At 41.5% G+C, this 21,491-nt stretch overlaps 1 protein-coding gene across 1 annotated transcript in view; it reads left to right on the forward strand.

Annotated features, from left to right (window-relative positions):
- LOC102735822 (E3 ubiquitin-protein ligase HECW1) overlaps positions 1 to 21,061 on the forward strand; it is a 159,921-nt gene extending 138,860 nt beyond the window's left edge. Inside the window, exons 21-26 of the mRNA XM_081799716.1 lie at positions 982 to 1,080; positions 1,627 to 1,756; positions 6,105 to 6,251; positions 7,421 to 7,535; positions 9,522 to 9,720; positions 16,891 to 21,061. Of these exons, the coding sequence (XP_081655842.1) occupies positions 982 to 1,080; positions 1,627 to 1,756; positions 6,105 to 6,251; positions 7,421 to 7,535; positions 9,522 to 9,720; positions 16,891 to 17,002 (802 nt within the window). The 3' untranslated portion in view covers positions 17,003 to 21,061. The remainder of the gene's footprint in view (positions 1 to 981; positions 1,081 to 1,626; positions 1,757 to 6,104; positions 6,252 to 7,420; positions 7,536 to 9,521; positions 9,721 to 16,890) is intronic.
- Positions 21,062 to 21,491: the final 430 nt, after the last annotated feature.

Consider the following 21,491-nt stretch of genomic DNA (forward strand, 5'->3'; position numbering starts at 1 on the left):
ATTAAGAATTCCTCGTATCAGTGAGATCATATGATACAAGTCTTTCTCTGATTGACTTATTTCGCTTAGCATAATACCCTCTAGTTCCATCCATGTTGTTGCAAATGGCAAGATACCGGGTTTTTTGATGGCTGCATAATATTCCATTGTATATATATACCACATCTTCTTTATCCATTCATCTGTTGTTGGACATCTTGGCTCTTTCCACAGTTTGGCTATTGTGGACATTGCTGCTATAAACATCGGGGTGCATGTACCCCTTCGGATCACTACATTTGTATTGCCCCAATAAGGTTTTAAATCATTAAAGGCCCTTATATCTGGAGGTAGCCAGATCTACAGGACCAATTCTTCCCAGCAGAGACCTGTTCTTTGTTTGTGTGTGGCTAGCAATATCAAATAGCAATGTAGGCTCAGCTTATGCTTACCACAATGTGATTCCATGTAGTTCTTCCTACTGACTGTGAGCACAACTGCCATATATAACTCATACTCAAGTCCTCAACCCCTGGCATGTATTGAGCACACATTAGACCTTCAGGTGGTATCTCTGGAATACTGGAATAGATAAGGATACATGGTCCAGAAAACTTTCTATGTCCTTGGGTTCAGGTCCTCCTCAGGTTCAATGTGGACTGCTTATCTAGGGTTCCAGACTTCCCCTTTACCAGTGCATTTCTTCCCTTGGGTCCTTATACTGTCAGTTCTGAGAAGAAGATTCCAGCGTAATGACTCTCTTCTAGTACTTGGGGGAGAGGAGGGTTCCTTTAATACATGCCACGCACATAGGCATTGTTTGTGGTAAAGAATAAGAAGGAGGAAAATAGGTACCTCCCTTGTGTCATCGATTGGCAAATTCCTTAAACAGCTTACAATGAGTACTATCAAGAAACACATTAAATACAAATTAAAATGAAAAATTTTAACAATGTAGATTTCCACCTGCCCTTACATTTTTCTGCCTTGTCTGTGTTTCAGGTTCAGGTTTAGTGGGCGTATCCTAGGCCTGGCTTTGATCCATCAGTACCTTCTTGACGCCTTCTTCACAAGGCCCTTCTATAAGGCCCTCCTGAGACTGTAAGTGTATTATTGCAGGCCGTGGTCCCCCCAGCCCTGCCTGCAGGGCACGAGGTGCTGGCCTCCCTGGTACCTCGGACTCTCTATCCCTGTTTTGCCCTAACCATTCCTGTTTGTTGACTTTTCTGAGTGCTTAGATGTCACATAAACCTCTTAGTACAATAAAAAGGCATTTAGAGTTTTTCTGTAAGCATAGGAGAAGACTATTATAACTTCATATAATGGATATGAATCAGTTTATATAAATAATTAGAGTAATATTACAAACTTTGCATTACACTAAGTAGAATTAATCTGTCTAAAACTTAGTTGTTTTAAAATATTTTTTAAAACTTTTCTCCAATTGCCGTCAAGAATCCATGAGTCAATAATTGCCCCATATTTATTATTGTCATTTAAAAAAAAAAAGCATTGAATGAACTAAAAAGATTCATCCATATATTCAAGAGTATCAAATTGTTAGAATCGGTCTATATTGTTTTAGCCAGGTCTGGGCATCCGTTTGTTTAACAAACTGTTTACTTTTTGCCCTTGGAATGCATCCAGGCCCTGTGATTTGAGTGACCTGGAATATTTGGATGAGGAGTTCCACCAGAGTTTGCAATGGATGAAGGACAACAATATCACAGATATCCTAGACCTCACTTTCACTGTTAACGAAGAAGTTTTTGGACAGGTTTGTGAGATGTGGGGCTTGGAAAAGAGCATTTGTTTTTTACTGTGGAAAATTCACATAACACAAAATTTACCACCTTAACTATTTTTAGGTCTACAGTTCAATATTGTGAAGTATATTCACACTGTTATACAATCAATCTCTAGGACTTGTTCATTTTGCAAAACTGAAACTATAGCCATTAAAAAATAATTCCTCATTTTTCCTTCTCCCCAGTCCCTGGCAACACCCATTCTATTTTCTCTTTCTGTGAATTTGGCTGCTGTAGACACCTCACATAAGTGGAGTCATAGAGTATTTGTCTTTCTGTGACTGGCTTATTTCACTTAACTCATTGTCCTCAAGGTTTACCTACATTATAGCATGTGATAGGCTTTCCTTATTTTTTAGGGCTGAATAGTATTCCACCGTATGTATATATAGCATATTTTATTTACCCATTGATCTGTTGATGAACCCTTTGGTTGCTTCCACATTTTGGCTATTGTAAATAATGCTGCTGTGTATGTAGGTGTACATTTATCTGTTCAAGCCCTTGCTTTCAGTTCTTTTGGATGTATATCCATAAGTGGGATTGCTAGATCAAAAAGTAATGGGATTTTGTTTTTAATCTAGAAAACAAAGAATCTCATTCATTTAAAATATAATTCATTGAGGACTACTTCCTTCAATAAAGCTGCCCATGTCTTCTTCCTTCTTTTCCTTTTCATGACATGGATCTACTTTATAGAGGTTTTGAAAATCAAAGTGATAACGGATTAGAAAACACTTTTGTGAAGTGTGAAATACATTTGGAAGGTATTTCTGTGATCTGTGCAACTATAAAAATACTTCTTTTTATCACTAGTGTCTAGATATTTGCTCTTCCAAAACGCATGTATATAAGTATTATTTAATAAGATGAAGCTTCTCATTTTTTTAACCAGTATTTATATATCTTTGAATGTTCTGGGTTACAGTCTTATCAGGTTAACCATAGCCTAAGTCATTTACAAGAGATTTCAAAAGTCTCTGATACGTGATAATTTGTAATGGGTCATTGCGGGAATTGAGTTAGTAGGCTTTTTAAGTCCCTATAAGCATAAGTGTAGGCACAAATGTGAACAGCATGCTGAGTCTGTGTGTGAGAGGCACCCACTGAACTTTGCAGCACCCATACCATAGTCAAGGATTTTGGACAAGTCCTGGAAAATGTCAACATTCTGTTGAATTTCCTTTGTGTAAACATACCTCAAGAATACTCTCTTCCAGGGCGCCTGGGTGGCTCAGTTGGTTAAGCGACTGCCTTCGGCTCAGGTCATGATCCTGGAGTCCCTGGATCGAGTCCTGCATCGGGTTCCCTGCTCGGCGGGGAGTCTGCTTTTCCCTCTGACCCTCCCCCCTCTCATGTTCTCTCTCTCTCTATCTCATTCTCTCTCTCAAATAAATAAATAAAATCTTTAAAGAAAAAAAGATGCATTAAAAGGGGGAAAAATAAAAAGCTTATTCCAATACTGAGATGAATCAGATGTTGGAAATATCTGACAATAATTTTAAGTCAGCCATCATAAATATGTTTTAACAAGCAATTATACATTTTCTTGGAAAAATATAGGGATATAGGGAAAATTCTACAAAAATACAGAAATTATAAAAAGAAAGACCAAAATTATAAAAATTGAAATTTATAATAACAGAAATTTTAAAAAAAGGAAATAAAAATCTTGTTAGCTTTGACCCATAGTAGAGAGAAGATAGAATCAGTGAACTTGAGGACAGATGAATGTACATAATCTGGACCACAAAGAGAAAATAGACCAGAAAAATTTGAAAAGAATCTCGGAGAAAATAAAAGATGTAATGCGGGCACCTGGGTGGCTCAGTCGGTTAAGCGACTGCCTTCGGCTCAGGTCATGATCCTGGAGTCCCTGGATCGAGTCCCGCATCGGGCTCCCTGCTCGGCAGGGAGTCTGCTTCTCCCTCTGGCCCTCCCCCCTCTCATGTGCTCTCTCTCATTCTCTCTCTCTCAAATAAATAAATAAAATCTTTAAAAATAAATAAATAAATAAAAAAGAATACCCTCTTCCATATTTGAGAAAAAATTTCTTTTCTTTTTACAACTATAGAGAGTACATTTAAATATGTTCAAGAATGTATGATTTGTTGGGCCCCAAGAGTCACACGGTGGAGCATGTGACTCTTGATCTTGGAGTTGTAAGTTCGAGCCCCGTGTTGGGTGTAGAGAATACTTCAAAATAAAATCTTCAAAAAAAACCCAAAAAGAACATACAATTCACTTAACTGTCTTGCCATGTACTAGGTGAAAGTACGAAATACACTATTCCCTTGTGTGTGACTTCTTTTAGCCCATTCTTTACATTTGCCTCGTAGTAGAGGGTAAATTTGTAAAATAAACACAATCATCTAGCAAGTTTAAGACAATGGAGTAGCCATCTTAAAATTTTTTAAGTTAGATTCTTAACCTAACTCATTACACCACAATAAATTCCACCTGGATTAGAAATATAATACAGCAGACACATAGATGCAGGTCAAAGACATCATAGGCTTTTCCTACTACATGTGTTAGTTAGGATTAGGGTCAGCTGCCTGTGAAGAAATCCAAAATGACCCTGCTGAAATTAACAGTTTATTTTTCTCTCAAATCAAAGTGTAGAGGCAGACAACCCACAGCTGCAGTGCCTACCATGGACACCTGCACTCATGGCCCAACCATCATGTTCATGCCTGAAGCAGCAGGACAAAGGAACAACAGCCCCTCCCTTTAAGGAGGTTCCTGAAAGTGCCATACAACATTCCTACTTACACCTTACTGGCCAGAATGTAGTTACATGGCACACCTAGTTGCAAGTGAAGTTAGGAATTAGTCTTTAACTGGACAGCTGAAAATCAGAGGTTCCAAGGAATGTGGATATTGAGTGGCAATTAGGATGTTAGAATTAGCCAGTATTTTTTTAAATTTTTTATTGTTATGTTAATCACCATACATGACATCATTAGTTTTGTTTTTTTTTTAAGATTTTATTTATTTATTTGAGAGAGAGAATGAGACAGAGAGAGAGAGCATGAGAGGGGGGAGGATCAGAGGGAGAAGCAGACTCCCTGCCGAGCAGGGAGTCCGATGCGGGACTCGATCCCGGGACTCCAGGATCATGACCTGAGCCAAAGGCAATCGCTTAACCAACTGAGCCACCCAGGCGCCCCGACATCATTAGTTTTTGATGCAGTGTTCCATGATTCATTGTTTGTGCATAACACCCAGTGCTCCATGCGAACGTGCCCTCTTTAATACCCATCATCAGACTAACCCATCCTCCCACCCCCCCTCTCCTCTAGAACCCTCAGTTTGTTTCTCAGAGTCCATCGTCTCTCATGGTTCGTCTCTCCCTCCAATTCCCCCCCTTCATTCTTCCCTTCCTGCTCTCTTCTTCTTTTTTTTTTTTTAACATATATTATATTATTTGTTTCAGAGGTACAGATCTGTGATTCAACAGTCTTGCATTTTATAATTAGCACTAGTCACCTAAGTGATAGCAGAAAAAAATAACCATCAGACTTCCGTGGCCTGTTTGTCTAGGTCCCTAAGTCAATGAATGCCAAATATACATTTCTTACATCTACATTTCTTAAACCAATGGCTAAATACCGTTATGCCTCATTTGTCTTACAGATTTGAGCAGTGAGGTGAGCCCCTTAAGTGACATCCCCTTCAAACACCAACACTTTCTGATAAAAATGTCTAACATGTTATCCACCCTCTTGCCTTTCAAAAGATAGGTCACAGATCATAACTTTTAATGATTCATTTGTCCTAACAAACAAGCACCACCATACTAAGTGGCAAGATCATTCTCTGTTTCCTTTCTCAAGGTCAGTCTCATTGGTCAGTTGGCCAACATTATACCAGCTGTAAAAACCATCTTCCCACCCTCTGCTATTTTCCTGTCAATGACCTGCTCTGGGTGGGGAGGCTCGTGGCTTTTGAGAATGTGATCTAATTGGGATTTGGGGGAATTGAGTATAAAGACCTTCTGGTCCATCTGTTCCCCTGGGACAACAAGGGGCATTTTTCTTTTATTTCCATTATGCCTCTTGAGTTAAGGAAATATGTTTCCTCTTTATAAAACAAACAAAGAATGCAGTTTTTCTGAGGTGCATAACCATCATCTGAGAAGAACCAGAGCTTTTTTAGTAACTTCCAGGAAAGGAAAAAGAATTAAGGAGGTAATAATGCTGAACCCAAGTGAAGGAGACTTTTTGTAAATAGTTCATCCTCCTAGAAGTGATATGTGTCACTGCAAGATCAGCTGACTTGGCAAGCATCACAATCTTTCTGTTTCCCCACAAGGTAACGGAAAGGGAATTAAAGTCTGGAGGAGCCAACACCCAGGTGACTGAGAAGAACAAGAAGGAATACATCGAGAGGATGGTGAAGTGGCGGGTGGAACGCGGTGTGGTACAGCAGACTGAGGCCCTGGTACGGGGCTTCTATGAGGTGAGACCCAGGCCCGGCTGAGGAAGGCAGGCCGCAGTCAGGGCCCTTATTACCAACACAGCTTGTGGGGGTGGGGGTGGGGGCGGGGAGGAAAGGAGAAGAAGAACCAAGGCAGGCAAAGGGCTCAGCTCCAGTCACCACACTGCAAACTTGGACACACTTGGGACAGATGAAGGAAGGGTCAGAGTTCTCTGGGAAACCTAACTCTGGTGATAGGTGAAAAATGCTCTCACAAAAATGGTGTTACTGTGGCCCGGGTGTGATATGACAACATTCAGTATCTCCTGTCAAGATATGTGCATGCTGTGTTTCCTCTCATTCAGTGAAACAAAAATCAGTGAAGTGAAAGTGTTGGAGGACATTGTCCACTCTTGCTAGATTTCTCTTTTGTTACAGTGCCACGTTGTGCCACATAATCCATACTAAGGTGGTAAATCAAGAGGACAGCTTCCTGTGTACCAAATGTTGACATCCTTAACCTTTTGCAGTTTAGAAACAAGACACTGTAAATGTTTTCTCAGGGCTTGGGTCTTGGAAGGTTTTCTTTCCCTGCCCGTAATGGAGAACAACATGGCTCACTGGCTCATCCACCACTAGTCTGATCAGAGGAGCTGTTCCGTTGTGCCTGATGTATTTGGCAACAAAGCATAAAGTCAGAGCTCAGAGCCCTAGCAAAGGAGGTCTTTCCAGATCTTTGAAGGAGGGAGGAAGGAACTGAGGGGAGGAAGGAAGGGAAATACAGTTGTTTTAATACAGAATGCCCATTTCTAGGAAATAAGTCATGGAAGAGAGGATACCTTTTAAGTGAAATGATAATAGTAAAAGCTCTCAAGTCACTTTAAAGTGTTTGGACCTTTTGCCTTTAAAATGCAATGATACTTGGAAACTTCAATATGACAGAGAAAGTCAAGTCAGATTTGCTCATAACATCATTTTGAGAGGGAGTATCAGAGGTAGTGAAAACCCTGGGGCCTTTTTTGAGTTCCCAGCTCATCAATGGGTTGTGTTTCAGCATGTTTAAGTCACGATTTTGAACTTAAACATGATAGCACATTGGTTAAAAAAAAAAGTTGGAAATGATGGTCAGTCTCCCAGTGTAAAACCACAGAAGTAATAATAAGGAATATAACTTCGATGTGGTTGGACCTGAAGCCTAATCTGTATTTCAGGTCGTAGACTCGAGGCTTGTCTCCGTGTTCGATGCCAGGGAGCTGGAGCTGGTGATAGCTGGCACGGCGGAAATCGACCTCAATGACTGGCGGAATAACACGGAGTACCGGGGAGGTGAGCTCGCAGGCCAGCGCACACACAGTTCACTGTTTTTTAAAGAAATTTATACTGAGGCGAAATGACATAGCGTAACATTAACCGTTTTAAAGTGAACAATGCAGTGGGGTTTGGTACATTCACAGTGTTGTGTCTCCACCACCTCTAGCTGGTTCCAAAACATTGTCCTCACCCCAAAAGGAAGCTCATTACTCATTAAGCAGCTTCCTCCCACTCCTCCCTCCCCAGCCCTGACAACCATCAATCTGCATTCTGTCCCTATGGATTTACCTATTCTGGGTATTTCATGTAAAAAGAGTCCTGTAATATGTGGCCTTTTGGGTCTGGTTTCCTTCATTTAGCCTACTGTTTCAAATTTGTCCATGCTGTAGTATTTCCGTACTTCATTCCTTTTTGTGGTTGAATAATATTCCATTATATATATATATATATATGTAATATATATGTAATATATATGTAATATAAATATAAAATAATATTCCATTTTATATCTACATCTATAACATATATTCCATCACTTTTTAAAGACTACAAAAAACTTGGCCTTACTTCAATACCTGTGCAAAGTGGGTTCTCATAACAGGCTTTCCTGTAACTTCCATGCTGAATGTTCCTTCAGGTGATCCCCACTGGGATAGTCTCTGGCCTACCTCCATGTAGATGCTTTACTGAGGACCGCCCCCCGGAGGCCAGCTCCTGAGCTCGGTTACATGCTGTCAGGGAAGTGTATCCAACTTCCTGTAGAATTGCAGCCCTGTTCCCTTCAATCTCGGTTTCCCGCAACATGGTTCTGTGATTTTTCCAAACTCTATTTCTAAGCCTTCCCACCTATTTACCTTCACGCTGCCAAACTAGTCTTCTTGAAATATTATTTTCACCAGGTCACTTCCTTACCCACAAAACAAACTCCTTATTACTTATAGAAAAGGCTTTTCAAAGTTTTTTTTTTAGGCTCAAAACCATTTCTTTGTGTAAAATATTACAGAGAAACCAATCAAAACCACAAAGAGAGAGCGAGGTCCACCACCTCAGCCACCCTCTTCTCCCCAGTGTACTCGGCCTGAGGAGCCTCTGTGGGACCACTGGGCATTTCCTGGCATGGAATGACCACTGCCGGCCTCAGGTGGCAAGTCCCAGTGTCTCTGCCTGGCTGTTACAGCCCAGTAAGGCCCCCAGTGAGCTTCCCTTCGGCCCTCCCCAGACCCCGCTCTGCACTAGTCGGCTTGCTGTTCCCTGTGTATTTCTTCCTCGTTCTTGTTGTTCTCCATCTCTCCTGGCCTCCACTCACACAAAGCCTTCCCAGGCTCAACGCACACCTCACCTCCCACTTTCTACCCCAGCCCACATAGATTTCTCCCATGTCAGAGTGCCTCTTGCATTTGCAGACTGGTGAATCATTTGCTTGGACTGGTTGACCCAACCATGCTCTCCCAGCTGTACGGGGACAGTGGCCCGACTTGTCCTACTGGCCTGAGAGCAGCTACTGGACACCCGGGCATCTTCTGTTCACTGAGCTTGCCGTTTACCTCCAGCCATTCTTAAGTCCTAGACTCGCCCACAGTATGTGGTTACCAAGAGCTAAGACATCAGAACAGAGAAAATACATTGAAATATTGGGTTGATAGAGGGTTTTGTCTCTTATCGTCCCAAGGATCTCTAGCCACACCTTTTCTCATTTACACGAGGCAGGAAAATGGCTGGTGGGGTCCCAGTTGTTCACATAGAAAGCAGACATCTCTGAGGACATCCCTCAGAGCATAAAATCTTTTTATAAAATGTCTATTTTCTAAATCTGCTTTTGCTATAAAACTTGACCTAGTTGCACAGATTGTCTTAGACCTGTGTGCAGGCCATCGTTAGAGAAATTGGCAGACTGACAGCAGCTGTTCAGTTCTCATCACACCTGCGGTATATGTCACCTCTCCCCCTTCCTCCTCCTCTCTGCACAACCTCCCTGACTCTCCCTCCTTCTGCTCCATTCAGGTTATCACGACGGGCATCTCGTGATCCGCTGGTTCTGGGCCGCCGTGGAGCGCTTCAATAATGAGCAGAGACTGAGATTACTTCAGTTCGTCACGGGAACATCAAGCGTGCCCTATGAAGGTTTTGCAGCCCTCCGAGGAAGCAATGGGCTTCGGCGTTTCTGCATAGAGAAGTGGGGGAAGATTACGTCTCTCCCCAGGTAGGGGCTCCTGCCAGCCTTCAGGAAACCCACCAAAGAGGGCCAGTATACTTTGATATTGGAGCTTGGGTGATGATCCTTTGGGATGGAATTCTTTCCTGCCACCCAAGTTATTGTTATATGAGTTATTGGTCAAAGGCACCAGTGAGGAGTCTCTGGCAGGTGAATTTAGACCATATTCTTAGTGGTTTTTTGATTATTGATGGTATTTAGGCTGTAGTGTCATGGCCCATGTGTCACTCGCGGGAAGCTTTCCAATCTGTATGTAGCCCAATTTAACTTGAGGAATGTCTGGCCAGGTAAGAGTGGGAGGAGAGTCTGGAAGCCCAAAGTAACCCTTCCAGCACTGTATTTGTACTTCTCGAGCACATCACTTGATACTCTGTAGGATGGTTGTGCATGTACATGTCACATTTTTCCTACTATGTTTTAAAACATGTGAGGACAAGACCATGAGTATCTCATGTCTCTACAGTGACTTCTATATAGTAAGCTGTCAAGGAGATTATTGTGAGATAAATGCAGTAAAGGAGACACTAGGGATCCAGGCAATTTAACGGAACGAATTCCCTGTGCCATGAGCTCTAACACTTCCCGGGTCCTTCCTAGGCCACTTTGAGCAGCCTTTTCTTGCTCAGTGAAATAAAGAGCACTAAAGAGATACTTCTGTTTAGGTACCACAGTAATAAATACTGCTCAACAACAGGAGAAAAGATTGATCCATATTATTTTCTTCAACTATGATATTTTCTAATTATAAAAGAAGATTCACATTTAATTCAGCTGTTTCCACATGGCCTCCCAGATACTATTGCTAAACCCCAATGGAAGGATTTACTGAACTATGATTTGCATGCAGATCTCCCAGACCTTCCACTGTCCTGAAGACAAGTCACCTGATGTCAGTGAGCATCAGGAGGCCCAGGAAACAGAGTGCATGCCCAGCTGGTCAATAACAGCCTAAAGCCTTGACATAATTTTCAGCCCTGGCTTCACCCACTTGTTCAGCAGACCCTCAGTGCTCATTCGCATGGGTCTGCTGATAGCTGAGCCTACTGAATTAAATCTGGCAAGAAAATAAAGCTAAAAAAGGCAAGATTTCCATTTGTCTAGTTTAATGATAGATTTGGAAGATGAGGTCATTTGGAAACAGTCTGTTTTTATTTTAGATAAATGAGTTTGCATCACCATTTGATGATAGCCCGCCCCTCCCCCCAGCATCATGTGCACCCTGAAGAGTGGCTAAGACACAACCATCTACCTTCCCAGAGGAGTTTATAATCTAGGGAGGAACACAGCCCAAAAGTAATAAATCACAACACGAGGTGGAATCAGAGGAGCACTGAGAAAGGAAGGTAAAAGGAACGTGTCGTGAAGATATAGAATACAGACCAAATCCCCATTGAGTTGGGAAGAGGAGATGGCACAAGAAGATGGCACTTAGGTGAGCATTGAGGGTCAATGAATGAGTAGAGGGGAATTCCAAGCTGAAGCAGGAAGGATTGCTGAACCAGCGTGGAGAACAAGATATCCAAAGTGATACTCATAAGGGATGAGATTGAGAAAGATAGTTTGGTGGGTCACAGGGGGAAGACTCTGCTGAGGAGTCTCTGTTTTATTCATTAGGAAATGGAAATAGGAATTGTTTTTGTCATTTGGGGGCCACAGATTGAGTCTAATTACAAATTTCCTTTGAGAAGCTTTGAAATGTACATTAACACTATTAACCCACATAAAGAGCTTATAAGATAGACATTGGGCTTATAATTGGGCTATTCACATCTGGGCCAAGGCATCCCTAAAAATGTTGCCATTCTGCAAACCCCAGAGAGGATTCCTTGGGGAGGCAGAGCGTTAGGCCAAGAAGGTCCCAAGAAGCAAGTGCTGAGATGCCTCTGGGAGGACAGTGAAAATGACCCTCTGGAGAGTAACCCCTAACTAGTCTTCCTTGTACATGTTCTGAAGATCCAAGAACCTAAAAAGGGTCACCAGTGTGTGCAGAGAAAGAAGTAACTTCTGACTTCCAGGAACAGAAATTTGGGTAGATGTAGCCAGACCACGTGGCAGATGGCAGGAAGCCCAGAGGCTAGCAGGGGCACCAAACAGACACAGGATGACCCAGGACTTCCCAGAGAATGTGAGCCCACTGCACACTGCCCACACTGGGAGGAGAGGTGGTCTGGAACTGCTCTGTTCTCAGATCTTCCCCTGTAGAGAGGCAACTGGCTTCCCAGATGAGAGTGCCAAATAGTGTCACAACCAAACCTGAATCATAGCCCAGGCTAAATAAAACCTTTACATCAATTCAAGTCCTTGAATTGTAGGAGGGTTAGGAAGGAGGACTTTGAGAGTAGTGGTTTCCAGGATGTAATTTTGCAGTGTCTGGTAAAGAAAGTTCAGTATCAGATGGGTGGGATAGTCACTGGGGTTGAGGTCAAGGAGCTGGCAGGTTAGGGCATCCCTGTGGACTCAGATACTACACAGTCTGGTGAGAACACCTGAAATGGGAAAGATTTAAGCAATGTACCAGAGATTTTAATAAATGTAATTAGCTGGAAGGTCAGAAGGTATGGAAGATAGATCTAGATCACTGATTTGCAAACTTTTTAACCATAGGCTACAGAAAGAAATACCTTTTACATAACATTACAACCCAGTACAAGCATATCTACTTGTGTGTGTGTGTGTGTGTGTGTGCGCACACGCGTGTGTGGTGTGTGTGTCTGAAATACAAGTTCCTCAAAACAACACTTTACCTTCTTGCCTGAAGATGACATGCCGTATCTTCTAATCTATCCTATTTGATTGAAATAAAATGTCAGATAAAACCTGTAATTATGGGGGAAAATATCTAAATGGCACGAGATTCAAAGGAACAGAATTTTTTAAACATTTGATTCCTTCTTATTTTTTTATTTATTTATTCATTTTTATTGAAGTATATTTGACACAGGATGTTACATTAGTTTCGGGTGTACAGCATAGTGATTCCCCAAGTCTATAAGTTGTGCTGTGCTCACCATGAGTGTGGCTACCATCTACAACACTCTGATGATGTCATTGACTACATTCCTTGGATTGTGCCTTTTATTATTGTGACATATTCATTCCATAACTGGAAGTCTGTACCTCCCACTCCCCTTCACCCATTTTGCCCATCCTCCCACCCTCTCCTCTCTGGCCACCACCAGTTTGTTTTCTGTATTTATGGGTCTGTTTCTGCTTTTTGTTTGTTTGCTTTGTTTTATTTTTTAGATTACACATATAAGTGAAATCATTTGGTATTTGTCTTTCTTTGTCAGACTTATTTCACTTAACATAATACCCTCCAGGTATTTGTTGTCACAAATGGCAAGATCTCATCCTTTTTTTATGGCTGAGTAAAAGGAACAGAAGTTTTTGATCAAAGATTGACAAGTAATGATCTAGAATTGGCAGTGGGGCATGAGCAGAGTGCTCATCCACATCACAGAATGTGGCAGAGTGATCATTGGCCATCTCTACTCATGGGGACTAAGAAAGGATGCTAGGACGTGTAGGCGATGTCCAGAAAGGAAGAGTGGGAGAGTTTCCTTACTATGGAACAAGGACTGGGGAGGGGAGAGAGGAGAGGCTCCAAAGGAAAGAAAAGCATGGAAGCTAGTCAGAGTAGACACAGCACAAGACAGCATGGAGAGGAGAGAAACTTAGGGGTTTACATTTGGAGTAAGGACCAGGGATTACAGAACTATGAGTCATGGGCAGGTTAGCATAAAAGTTGCAAACAGAATTCTAACAACATGCTTCACTGCAGATGGAAACTGAGCCCAAGCCCAGGCGGAGGGGGAGGCCTGGTTAAGCTGGGCAGTTGGCTTACTCTATAGGGACGGCTCTCAAGGGGGATGGGAGAGGTGATTTTACCCCCTACTGGACATTCAGCAATGTCTGGAGACATTTCTGGTTGTGGGGGAGAGGATGCTATTGGCATCCAGCCGGTAGAGGCCAAAGATGCTTCTAAACACACAGGACAGCCCCTCACAACAGAGAATTAGTAAGTTTAAAATGTTAGTAGTGCCAGGGTGAGAAACCTTGCCCTGTGGACCATAAGGCTACAATGGAGGCTTCGGGGAGCCATTGACAGTTCAGAAGAGAGACTGACAACCACTGAGAAGCCATAGAAAAGCCACGGGGAGAGAGATGTTCAAGAAGAAAAGATGCCAAAGGCTCTTAAAGAGCTTGAGGAGGTGGGGATAGAGAATGGGTCCCTGGATTTGGGGATCAAGAGGTTCTTGAGAAAGTTGAAAAAGAGTAGGTTCAGTAGTGACGAGAGTGAGAACCATCTATAGAGTGAGGCTGTGGTTGGGCAATGGAAGAAGATGGCATGAACAGAGGACAGGACTTGTAAAACTGGCCTCATAGCTCGCTGAGCAACCAGCAGCAGAGAGCAGTGATTTGTTTGCTTTTAGTAGTGTTGTTTGCTTTTGACCAGGCTTAAAGTGGTCTCTTCTGGGGAGAAGCATACTCTCTTTGGCATTGGCTACCATTTTAATCAATAACTTGGAAAAAAATCAAGGAGACAGGGAGATCAATCATGCAGATGATACAAATTAGAAGGGCAAATCATACAGTGATTGACACACTCTAAATCCCGAATTATCTCAAAATGCTGGAATCCTAGATTAACACCAACAGAGTGAAAATTGACCTGGCATGATTGAAAAGATCCACATGGAGTTCCAAAAAAAATCAATTGCACAAATAGGAGATCAGGGTGATTCATTTGCCAGTAGTTTCTGTGAAAAAGGCTGAGGGTCTTGAGTCCCCACAGGTGTGACACAGTTCCTGCAGTCACAACTGCAATCGTGGTTGCATCAGGAGAATCTTATACAATCATGGTTGCATCACAGATGACAAAAGGCATTTATGTGTATTCTAACATTGGCCCTCACAACAAACCCCTGAGGTACACAGAACATATATTAATACCCACATTTTACAGGTGAGAAAACTGAGGCTCAGAAAGACTAACTGACTTTCCCAAGTTGATAAAGCTAATAAGTGGCTAGACTGGGATCAGATTAGAGGTCTTCCAGACCCTGGTTTTGTGCTTTCTCCACCACCCCAATGCACCCTGGAAGACTGGGCCCAGTGCCCAAGGAGGAAAGTAAGCAGGCACTCTGAGCTGTCAGAACCACACCTGAGGACTGCAAGCATTTAAGAATGCTAAATTGAATCATGATTTGATTGTGTTCGTTCATTCTAGTTTACAAACTAGAATCTATTTTAGAGAGTTAACCAAAGCTGGTGATAAATACAGCAAAAGCAAAATAAAGAAACTCTGGGTGTTCACACGAGGTCTTGAAGGGGTGCCATTTGCTAATGCTTTCAGATTTTTCCCAGAAATCACCTTTTACAGAATTCATTTGGTTTGCAAATATGGGATTTTTTGCTAACATTTCCACTCATGAGTGCCAGTTAAAAAATAAACGAAGACAATGATGTCTGCTCATATCCCGTGCCTAACTAATTCAGCTAGGTTCAAAAGCATACTTGGGATTTTCCTGCCCCACTTAACATAGCTAGCCAGAGCCCAAAGTATGTCCTAGTTTTAATCTTTCTGGACACTGTGATTGTCATCCTACTCATTTTACTGAGGGCTCTTCCACTTTTACTCAAATGAGTTTAGGTAAAATATTTTAATTATTTTCTTGTGAAGTCAACATAGGCCTACTGGAATCTTAGGTCATAATCTGAGACCTCTACTAATCTTGGTCTATTTTTATGCTTCTTCTCAGTTAAGTCCTTGAGGCCTAAGGCCAGATGCACTACTATCCTGTGCCCACCATTGGAGCTTGTGAGGGGAGGAGTTTGGGGGGTAGTTTCCCAAGGACAATGAGGGAGCTGTGACCAGGAAAAGGAGGAATGGGTATTGAGAGGCAAACACAACAGTATCCTCCCCCTGAGCATTGCATCAGCCTCATCAGGAACTCCGAAAACAAAGGTATAAATAATATACAACTTCCCTGGGGATCTTATAATCAGAAGAACTCAGTATCCCAAATGAAATTCAAATGAAGGGAGAATGGTTTCTTTGGTTAGAGTTTTGTTTATTTGTTTGTATATATACTTGTTTTGTGATATTTTATCTTCTTCTCTTTTTTTTTTATTATTTTATTTCATTTCATTTTAATGTGCCCTTTTTTGTGCTGGTCGGCCTTTCAAAACACCACTGCAACACACCACCCCTTCTAGGAAGCAAAAGGCGTTAAGTTAACCTTGAGCTGCACCCATCCCCCATCCTCCCTACTTTGCTATAGTCCTTGGCCTCAACCAGAGATTCCATAAAAACAAAGAACATCCGACAGGGAGAAACTAGTCAGGTGATTTGAAGTTCCACAGGAGGAACCTGTTCTGGGCCTTTTGGGCTCACCACTGAGCCCTCTACAAGTGATGCAGGATCTGGTCCTGGCGTGTGCCTTAGAGCAAGGTGGGGGAACCCATTCCTTATCTCAACCAGGTACTGGCTTGCGTGGCACCAAGGGTTGAATGAAGGATATGGCAAGTAAGGCAGAACCCAGGGCACGGGGATGCTCCAGGCAACCAGGGAAGACTATTCCACAGGCTCAGCTGTCCTTGGAAATGCAACATTCTGGTGTCGGGTTAGCTGTGTCTCACTGAAAACAGAAGAGTTAGACTGTCCCCAGGGCTCCCCTGACTTGACAGAGCTTTGGATCTCAAAATTCCAGGGCATCTCGTGGTACCTGTACATCAATGTACATGGTTCACTGTGGCCCAGAAATCAGAGCTGGACAAAGAGAATTGGGAATATGATCTTCTAATAATAATTATGTTTCTGCCTCCTTCACGGATCACCTCCAAGTTCATAGGTCAATTGCAGGATAAAGCTGATACCATAGAGTCGCTGACTGATTCGCTTAGTACCGTTCTACATTAGTGTGGTTTGCTTATAAACACAAACCATCTGTTTCCAGGTATCCTACTCCCTCAACTGGTTTATTGGTGTCTAGAAGACTCTTGTCCTTAGTTGCAAGGCTTTATGGTGGCCCAAAATCATGGTTGTGCTCACTTTTTATTTACTTTTGCTTCATAGCTTCAGACTGATCACAGACACATACAAACCAGTTGTACCTTTGAAACAAACACCTTCACCAGTCTTTTTTCCCCATTCAGGGCACACACATGCTTCAACCGATTGGATCTTCCACCTTATCCCTCATACTCCATGTTGTATGAGAAGCTGCTAACAGCAGTAGAAGAAACCAGCACCTTTGGACTTGAATGAGGAAATGGAAACTCACCTGACATTTTCCTGGCAGTCACATCACCCTTTCCGGGATGATCCCCGTGCCCTTTCCCTGAATCAACTCTCCTTTGATTTTGGTATTCCATGATTTTTATTTTCAAACCAAATCAGGATTGACAAAAGCTGTGCATGAAGAACTGCCTTCTTCTGAGATCCAACCTTCAGGCTTATCTCCTCTATTCTCGATGAACTGCCAGCCTGTATGCAATATTAAACAACAGCTGTCTCAAGGTCTGTGTGTATCTCCACATACCTCCATTACTAACGAGGAAATAGGAATGCAAGTTATGCTACACTTGACCAAATGGTAATAAAAGTTTACTTCCATTTATATAATTTTAGGGAAATTGGAGCATTAAGCATTCCGAGCTTTTATACGCCCATGTCTTCTGAGCAGAACCACCATTTTTTATAATTTCTAACAACCAACTCCAGGCCTAGGAGCCAACCAACAATTTCTTTTCCTCCCACTCTCCCTTTTCTCATGCATACCATCCATCCAAAAACAGCAGTAGCAAAGCTGAAATTTTTATACATTCAACTCATGAGTCATACGTGGCCTCAGTCCCATCCGCTGGAACTAGCCTAGACATATGGTGCAAATATTACACTTTCCAACAAATAACAACACCAAGAAAAACGCCTCCTGCCGATGCAACACAGTGCATCTCAAGGGTTGTGGGGATTGTTGCTCAACATGAGTTTAGAGAAGTCTAGGAGGGGCACGCCCCTCGTGAACACTCACCACACAAGAAGCAAAAACTTGTGCACACGAAGGAGCTCTCATTAAGTAGCATAAAGGATCAGGCTTCTACCCCCACTGTGTTGTGTAGAATGTGATGAAGCAAGCAGGAGAGAGGGAAGAAGGCCATATTAGGTTGGTTTGAATACCTGAGTTCTGTACCGTTTTGTTTTGCTTTGCTTTGTTCGGTCAAGCTACATTTCTCCTTCACGAGGGAAAAAAAATGTATAGATTATCTCATGACTTTTGTTAAAGGTGATTGGCAAACTCTTGTTTTAACTTTGATATTGTTTTTTTCATGCCACTTTCTTTTTTTCTTTTCTTTATTGTGTGTTCGAATTCCTTCACATTTGATGGTCCACAGGGACACGTCAAATGAGAAGCTGCAGAGAGTGATGGTGCTTGTTTGGGGTCAAGGGCAATATAATACTCCTTCTTCACCCACAGCGATCCTCCTGGAGCAGACACCTAACACCCCAAAGGCACGCTGATTTGTCAAAATAGATCTCCAGTTTCTTTTAGCACTCAGTAAAGAGATATCTGGGAAAGCTTAGTGTTTTCAGAAAACCAGTTGCAGGCTCCAAAGACAGCCTAACCTCTTGATTACATTTGGAATAAGCCCAAACACAATGGTCATTTCTATTTTTCTAACCTTGTTCTCCCTGTTGTCTGAAATGTGTCATAAGTGAAAGTGTTTTTCTTCACTGGGAAAAGAAGAGCTAAAGGGGCCCCCACACTGTTGAGATGTCACATTGTTACTTCCAATATATTAAACAAGGGAGAAATGTGAGAAATGTAAGACACAGTTAATCTGACAGGAAGCCATGCCTTGTGCTCATTGTATCAGTGTGTGTCCGGGCACTGCGTTGTGTTTCCTGGGCTCCAAAATGAAACTTCTTTTAGTAGGAATTATTTATAATGCCCAGCACCCCTTGCGGCTGTGTGTCTATTGTCAATCAGGAAATAATGTTACAGAAATTTAGCTTTATATTGTTGTCTAAAAAGAATATTTACCAAGATAAGACTGAATGTATAGGTTGCATAATATAAATTTGAGGGATCTGTAAAATTCAGTTCACATTTCAGTATCTGAAAAGTTATGGGTTCCAATGGAGCTATTATTTATAAAATCAGAGCATAAGGATAATGCAAATCATTTCACCATTTTACCTCTTTGAACAGCATCTCTAGTATAGGGATCGTCTTTCATTTTTAGAACTTGGTGTTCTCCATGTGTAAATACTCATTAATTCAAGCACTCGATTCTTTTTTTAGTACTTATCTTATTTGTTAGGCATTGGCAAGGGAGGAAGATGTTCAAAAGACAGAACTTGCTCCTGGGGAGCTTTGCAATTTACACAAATATCTAATTAACATATTAATTAGATTACTTGATATCTATTCTACCCATACACAGAAGGAACAAGGTATCCTAGAAAATATATAGAGATAGATATCTTGGTCATAAAGGTACTGGTTTTTCAACTAACTTTTCCTTCTTCCTATTCCCCCCACCACCCCCCCACCTCAATGCCCTGACTCTAAATGTATCTAAATGTATCTCACAAGCATTGCAGGACCAGTATTTCGTAAAAGTGTAAAATTCCATAAAGAAGTACTGATGTCAAAGTCAGCTGAAAGGATGCAAAGCTTGCTTAACAGGGTTCCAGATTCTATTACACCTTGCACAGAATCCTATAGGAAGGTAAACGAAGAGAAAAGGAGTACATACAGTTGTTACTGAAAGATCCTATGATTTCTTTATTTTCCAAGTGACGTTTCCTTAGCTATTATTCCCTAATATATGAGGCTGGAATACGTGGAAATTATGTGTCTCTGTGTGTGTATAATTATGCTATTGATTCCACCAGCTGTAGGTATAAACGTCCTCCAATCAGATGACATAATGAGTGAGGCAGATCTGTTTGTTACCATTTGTATTTAATTTAAAGTATGAGTTTTCTCCATGGAGGCATATTATAATATTAGTCACTTACAAACCACAATTCCCCTTAAACAAGACCTTTTAGAGCTAGTTCCGGTAAAACAAGAACAGTAAGTTTGTTCCCCTTAATTGGGGAACAAACAAGAACAGTAAGTAAGAGAAAAGTTACATTTCAAGTAGAAAAATACTTTAAAATGCTATGAAGTATTAGAATAATTTCATGGATATGACATTTTATTCGATCATATGAAGATGATAATCCTAAAAACAGAAATTGCCTCTGCTGGGTCAGGAGTCCTTTGTAACTTCCTGTGTATGTAAGTTGGCAGCAGTTGTGAGAACTTTTTACTACTGTCACCAATGTAGCACAATTGTTTGAAGGACGATGAGGAAATTAAGAAAAAGAGAAAAAGGATCCTTTGGCAGACTTCTAAATCTTTCTTTCTCTTTAATACATGATTTTATGTCCATTAATGGTAAGTACCTTGTGTGGCAAGTCGAAAAGCCAGACTTTCCAGAACAGATCTAATGTTACGTCTACGGTATTTGTCAGTCCATGTGTCCAAAATTTGGGTTCAAAAAATTTCTCAATTGCCACAAGTGTTTTCCCAGTCAAGATGAAACACTTTCAAATGAAAGTAGTTAGAACTTTACATGAAAAATGTGGTGCTTTATTATTATTATTATTATTATTATTATTATTATGTACTTCAGTGTTCATTATTAAAACTACTGCAATACTATATCATAAAAATCTGGGATGGATATTCTAGCCATCATAAGGTCCAAAAGAGAAAACGTTATTTTCCTGTTAGTGACATGTAGTCCCTTTGTTCTAGTAGGAAAAAAAGGTGCCTAGAGGTAGTATATAGAGTAAATATTGTTCCATTAGCCTACTTCCTGCAGCTTCCAATTTATCTAAGGAAATGTCTATAACGATTTTGTTGAAAGTCTTTGTTCTAGTCAATAGCAGGAGAAGTCCACATTACTGGGCTGATTTTGCTTACATCAACAAGAAAAATGTCACGTGATACTCAGGCCGCGCTTTCTCTTCCATCATACCACCTTCAAGGAATGTCAATAAACTCACTTTGGTATGGCATTGTGTGTGCTCCTTATTGCAAACAGAAGTCTAGGGTAATGCATAACAATTTGTATCATGCCTATATTCTCACTGGATGTAAGCAATAAAACAGCACAGAAGGGGCTCCTGGTTGGCTCAGTCATTAAGCGTCTGCCTTCGGCTCAGGTCATGATCCCAGGGTCCTGGGATCGAGCCCCGCATCGGGCTCCCTGCTCCGCGGGAAGCCTGCTTCTCCCTCTCCCCCTCCCCCTGCTTGTGTTCCCTCTCTCGCTGTGTCTCTCTTTGTCAAATAAATAAATAAAATCTTTAATAAATAAATAAATAAAAATAAAACAGCACATAAGTCTGCCGGCTGCTATGATAAACAATCCCTGGAAAAATTATTTATCAAAAAGGCAGAGTATGTGTTCCCAAATCCATGAATCAAGGAACAGGTTTTGTACCAAGTTCCTTGTGTATGCCTATTAGGTCTGCACACAAGCCGCGCGGGCTTCGTTTGGGAGTGTCCTGTACGTTGAACCAGGCATACACAGACTTACTAAATTCCTACATGTTGAGATGCTTCCACAAAGACTTCAGGCTACAGCCTAACACCCAATGTGACCCTAGGAAAAGGGTTAGCACGAGGCAAAAATGTCCAATGACACGTATCAGAACTCCCAAAATCACAATGGTCTTGGGAGCCTGTAAAAGACAA

This window comes from Leptonychotes weddellii, chromosome 12, assembly GCF_054177405.1.
Source record: "Leptonychotes weddellii isolate Sample4059 chromosome 12, ASM5417740v2, whole genome shotgun sequence".
In the NCBI taxonomy this organism is placed as follows: Eukaryota; Metazoa; Chordata; class Mammalia; order Carnivora; family Phocidae; genus Leptonychotes; species Leptonychotes weddellii.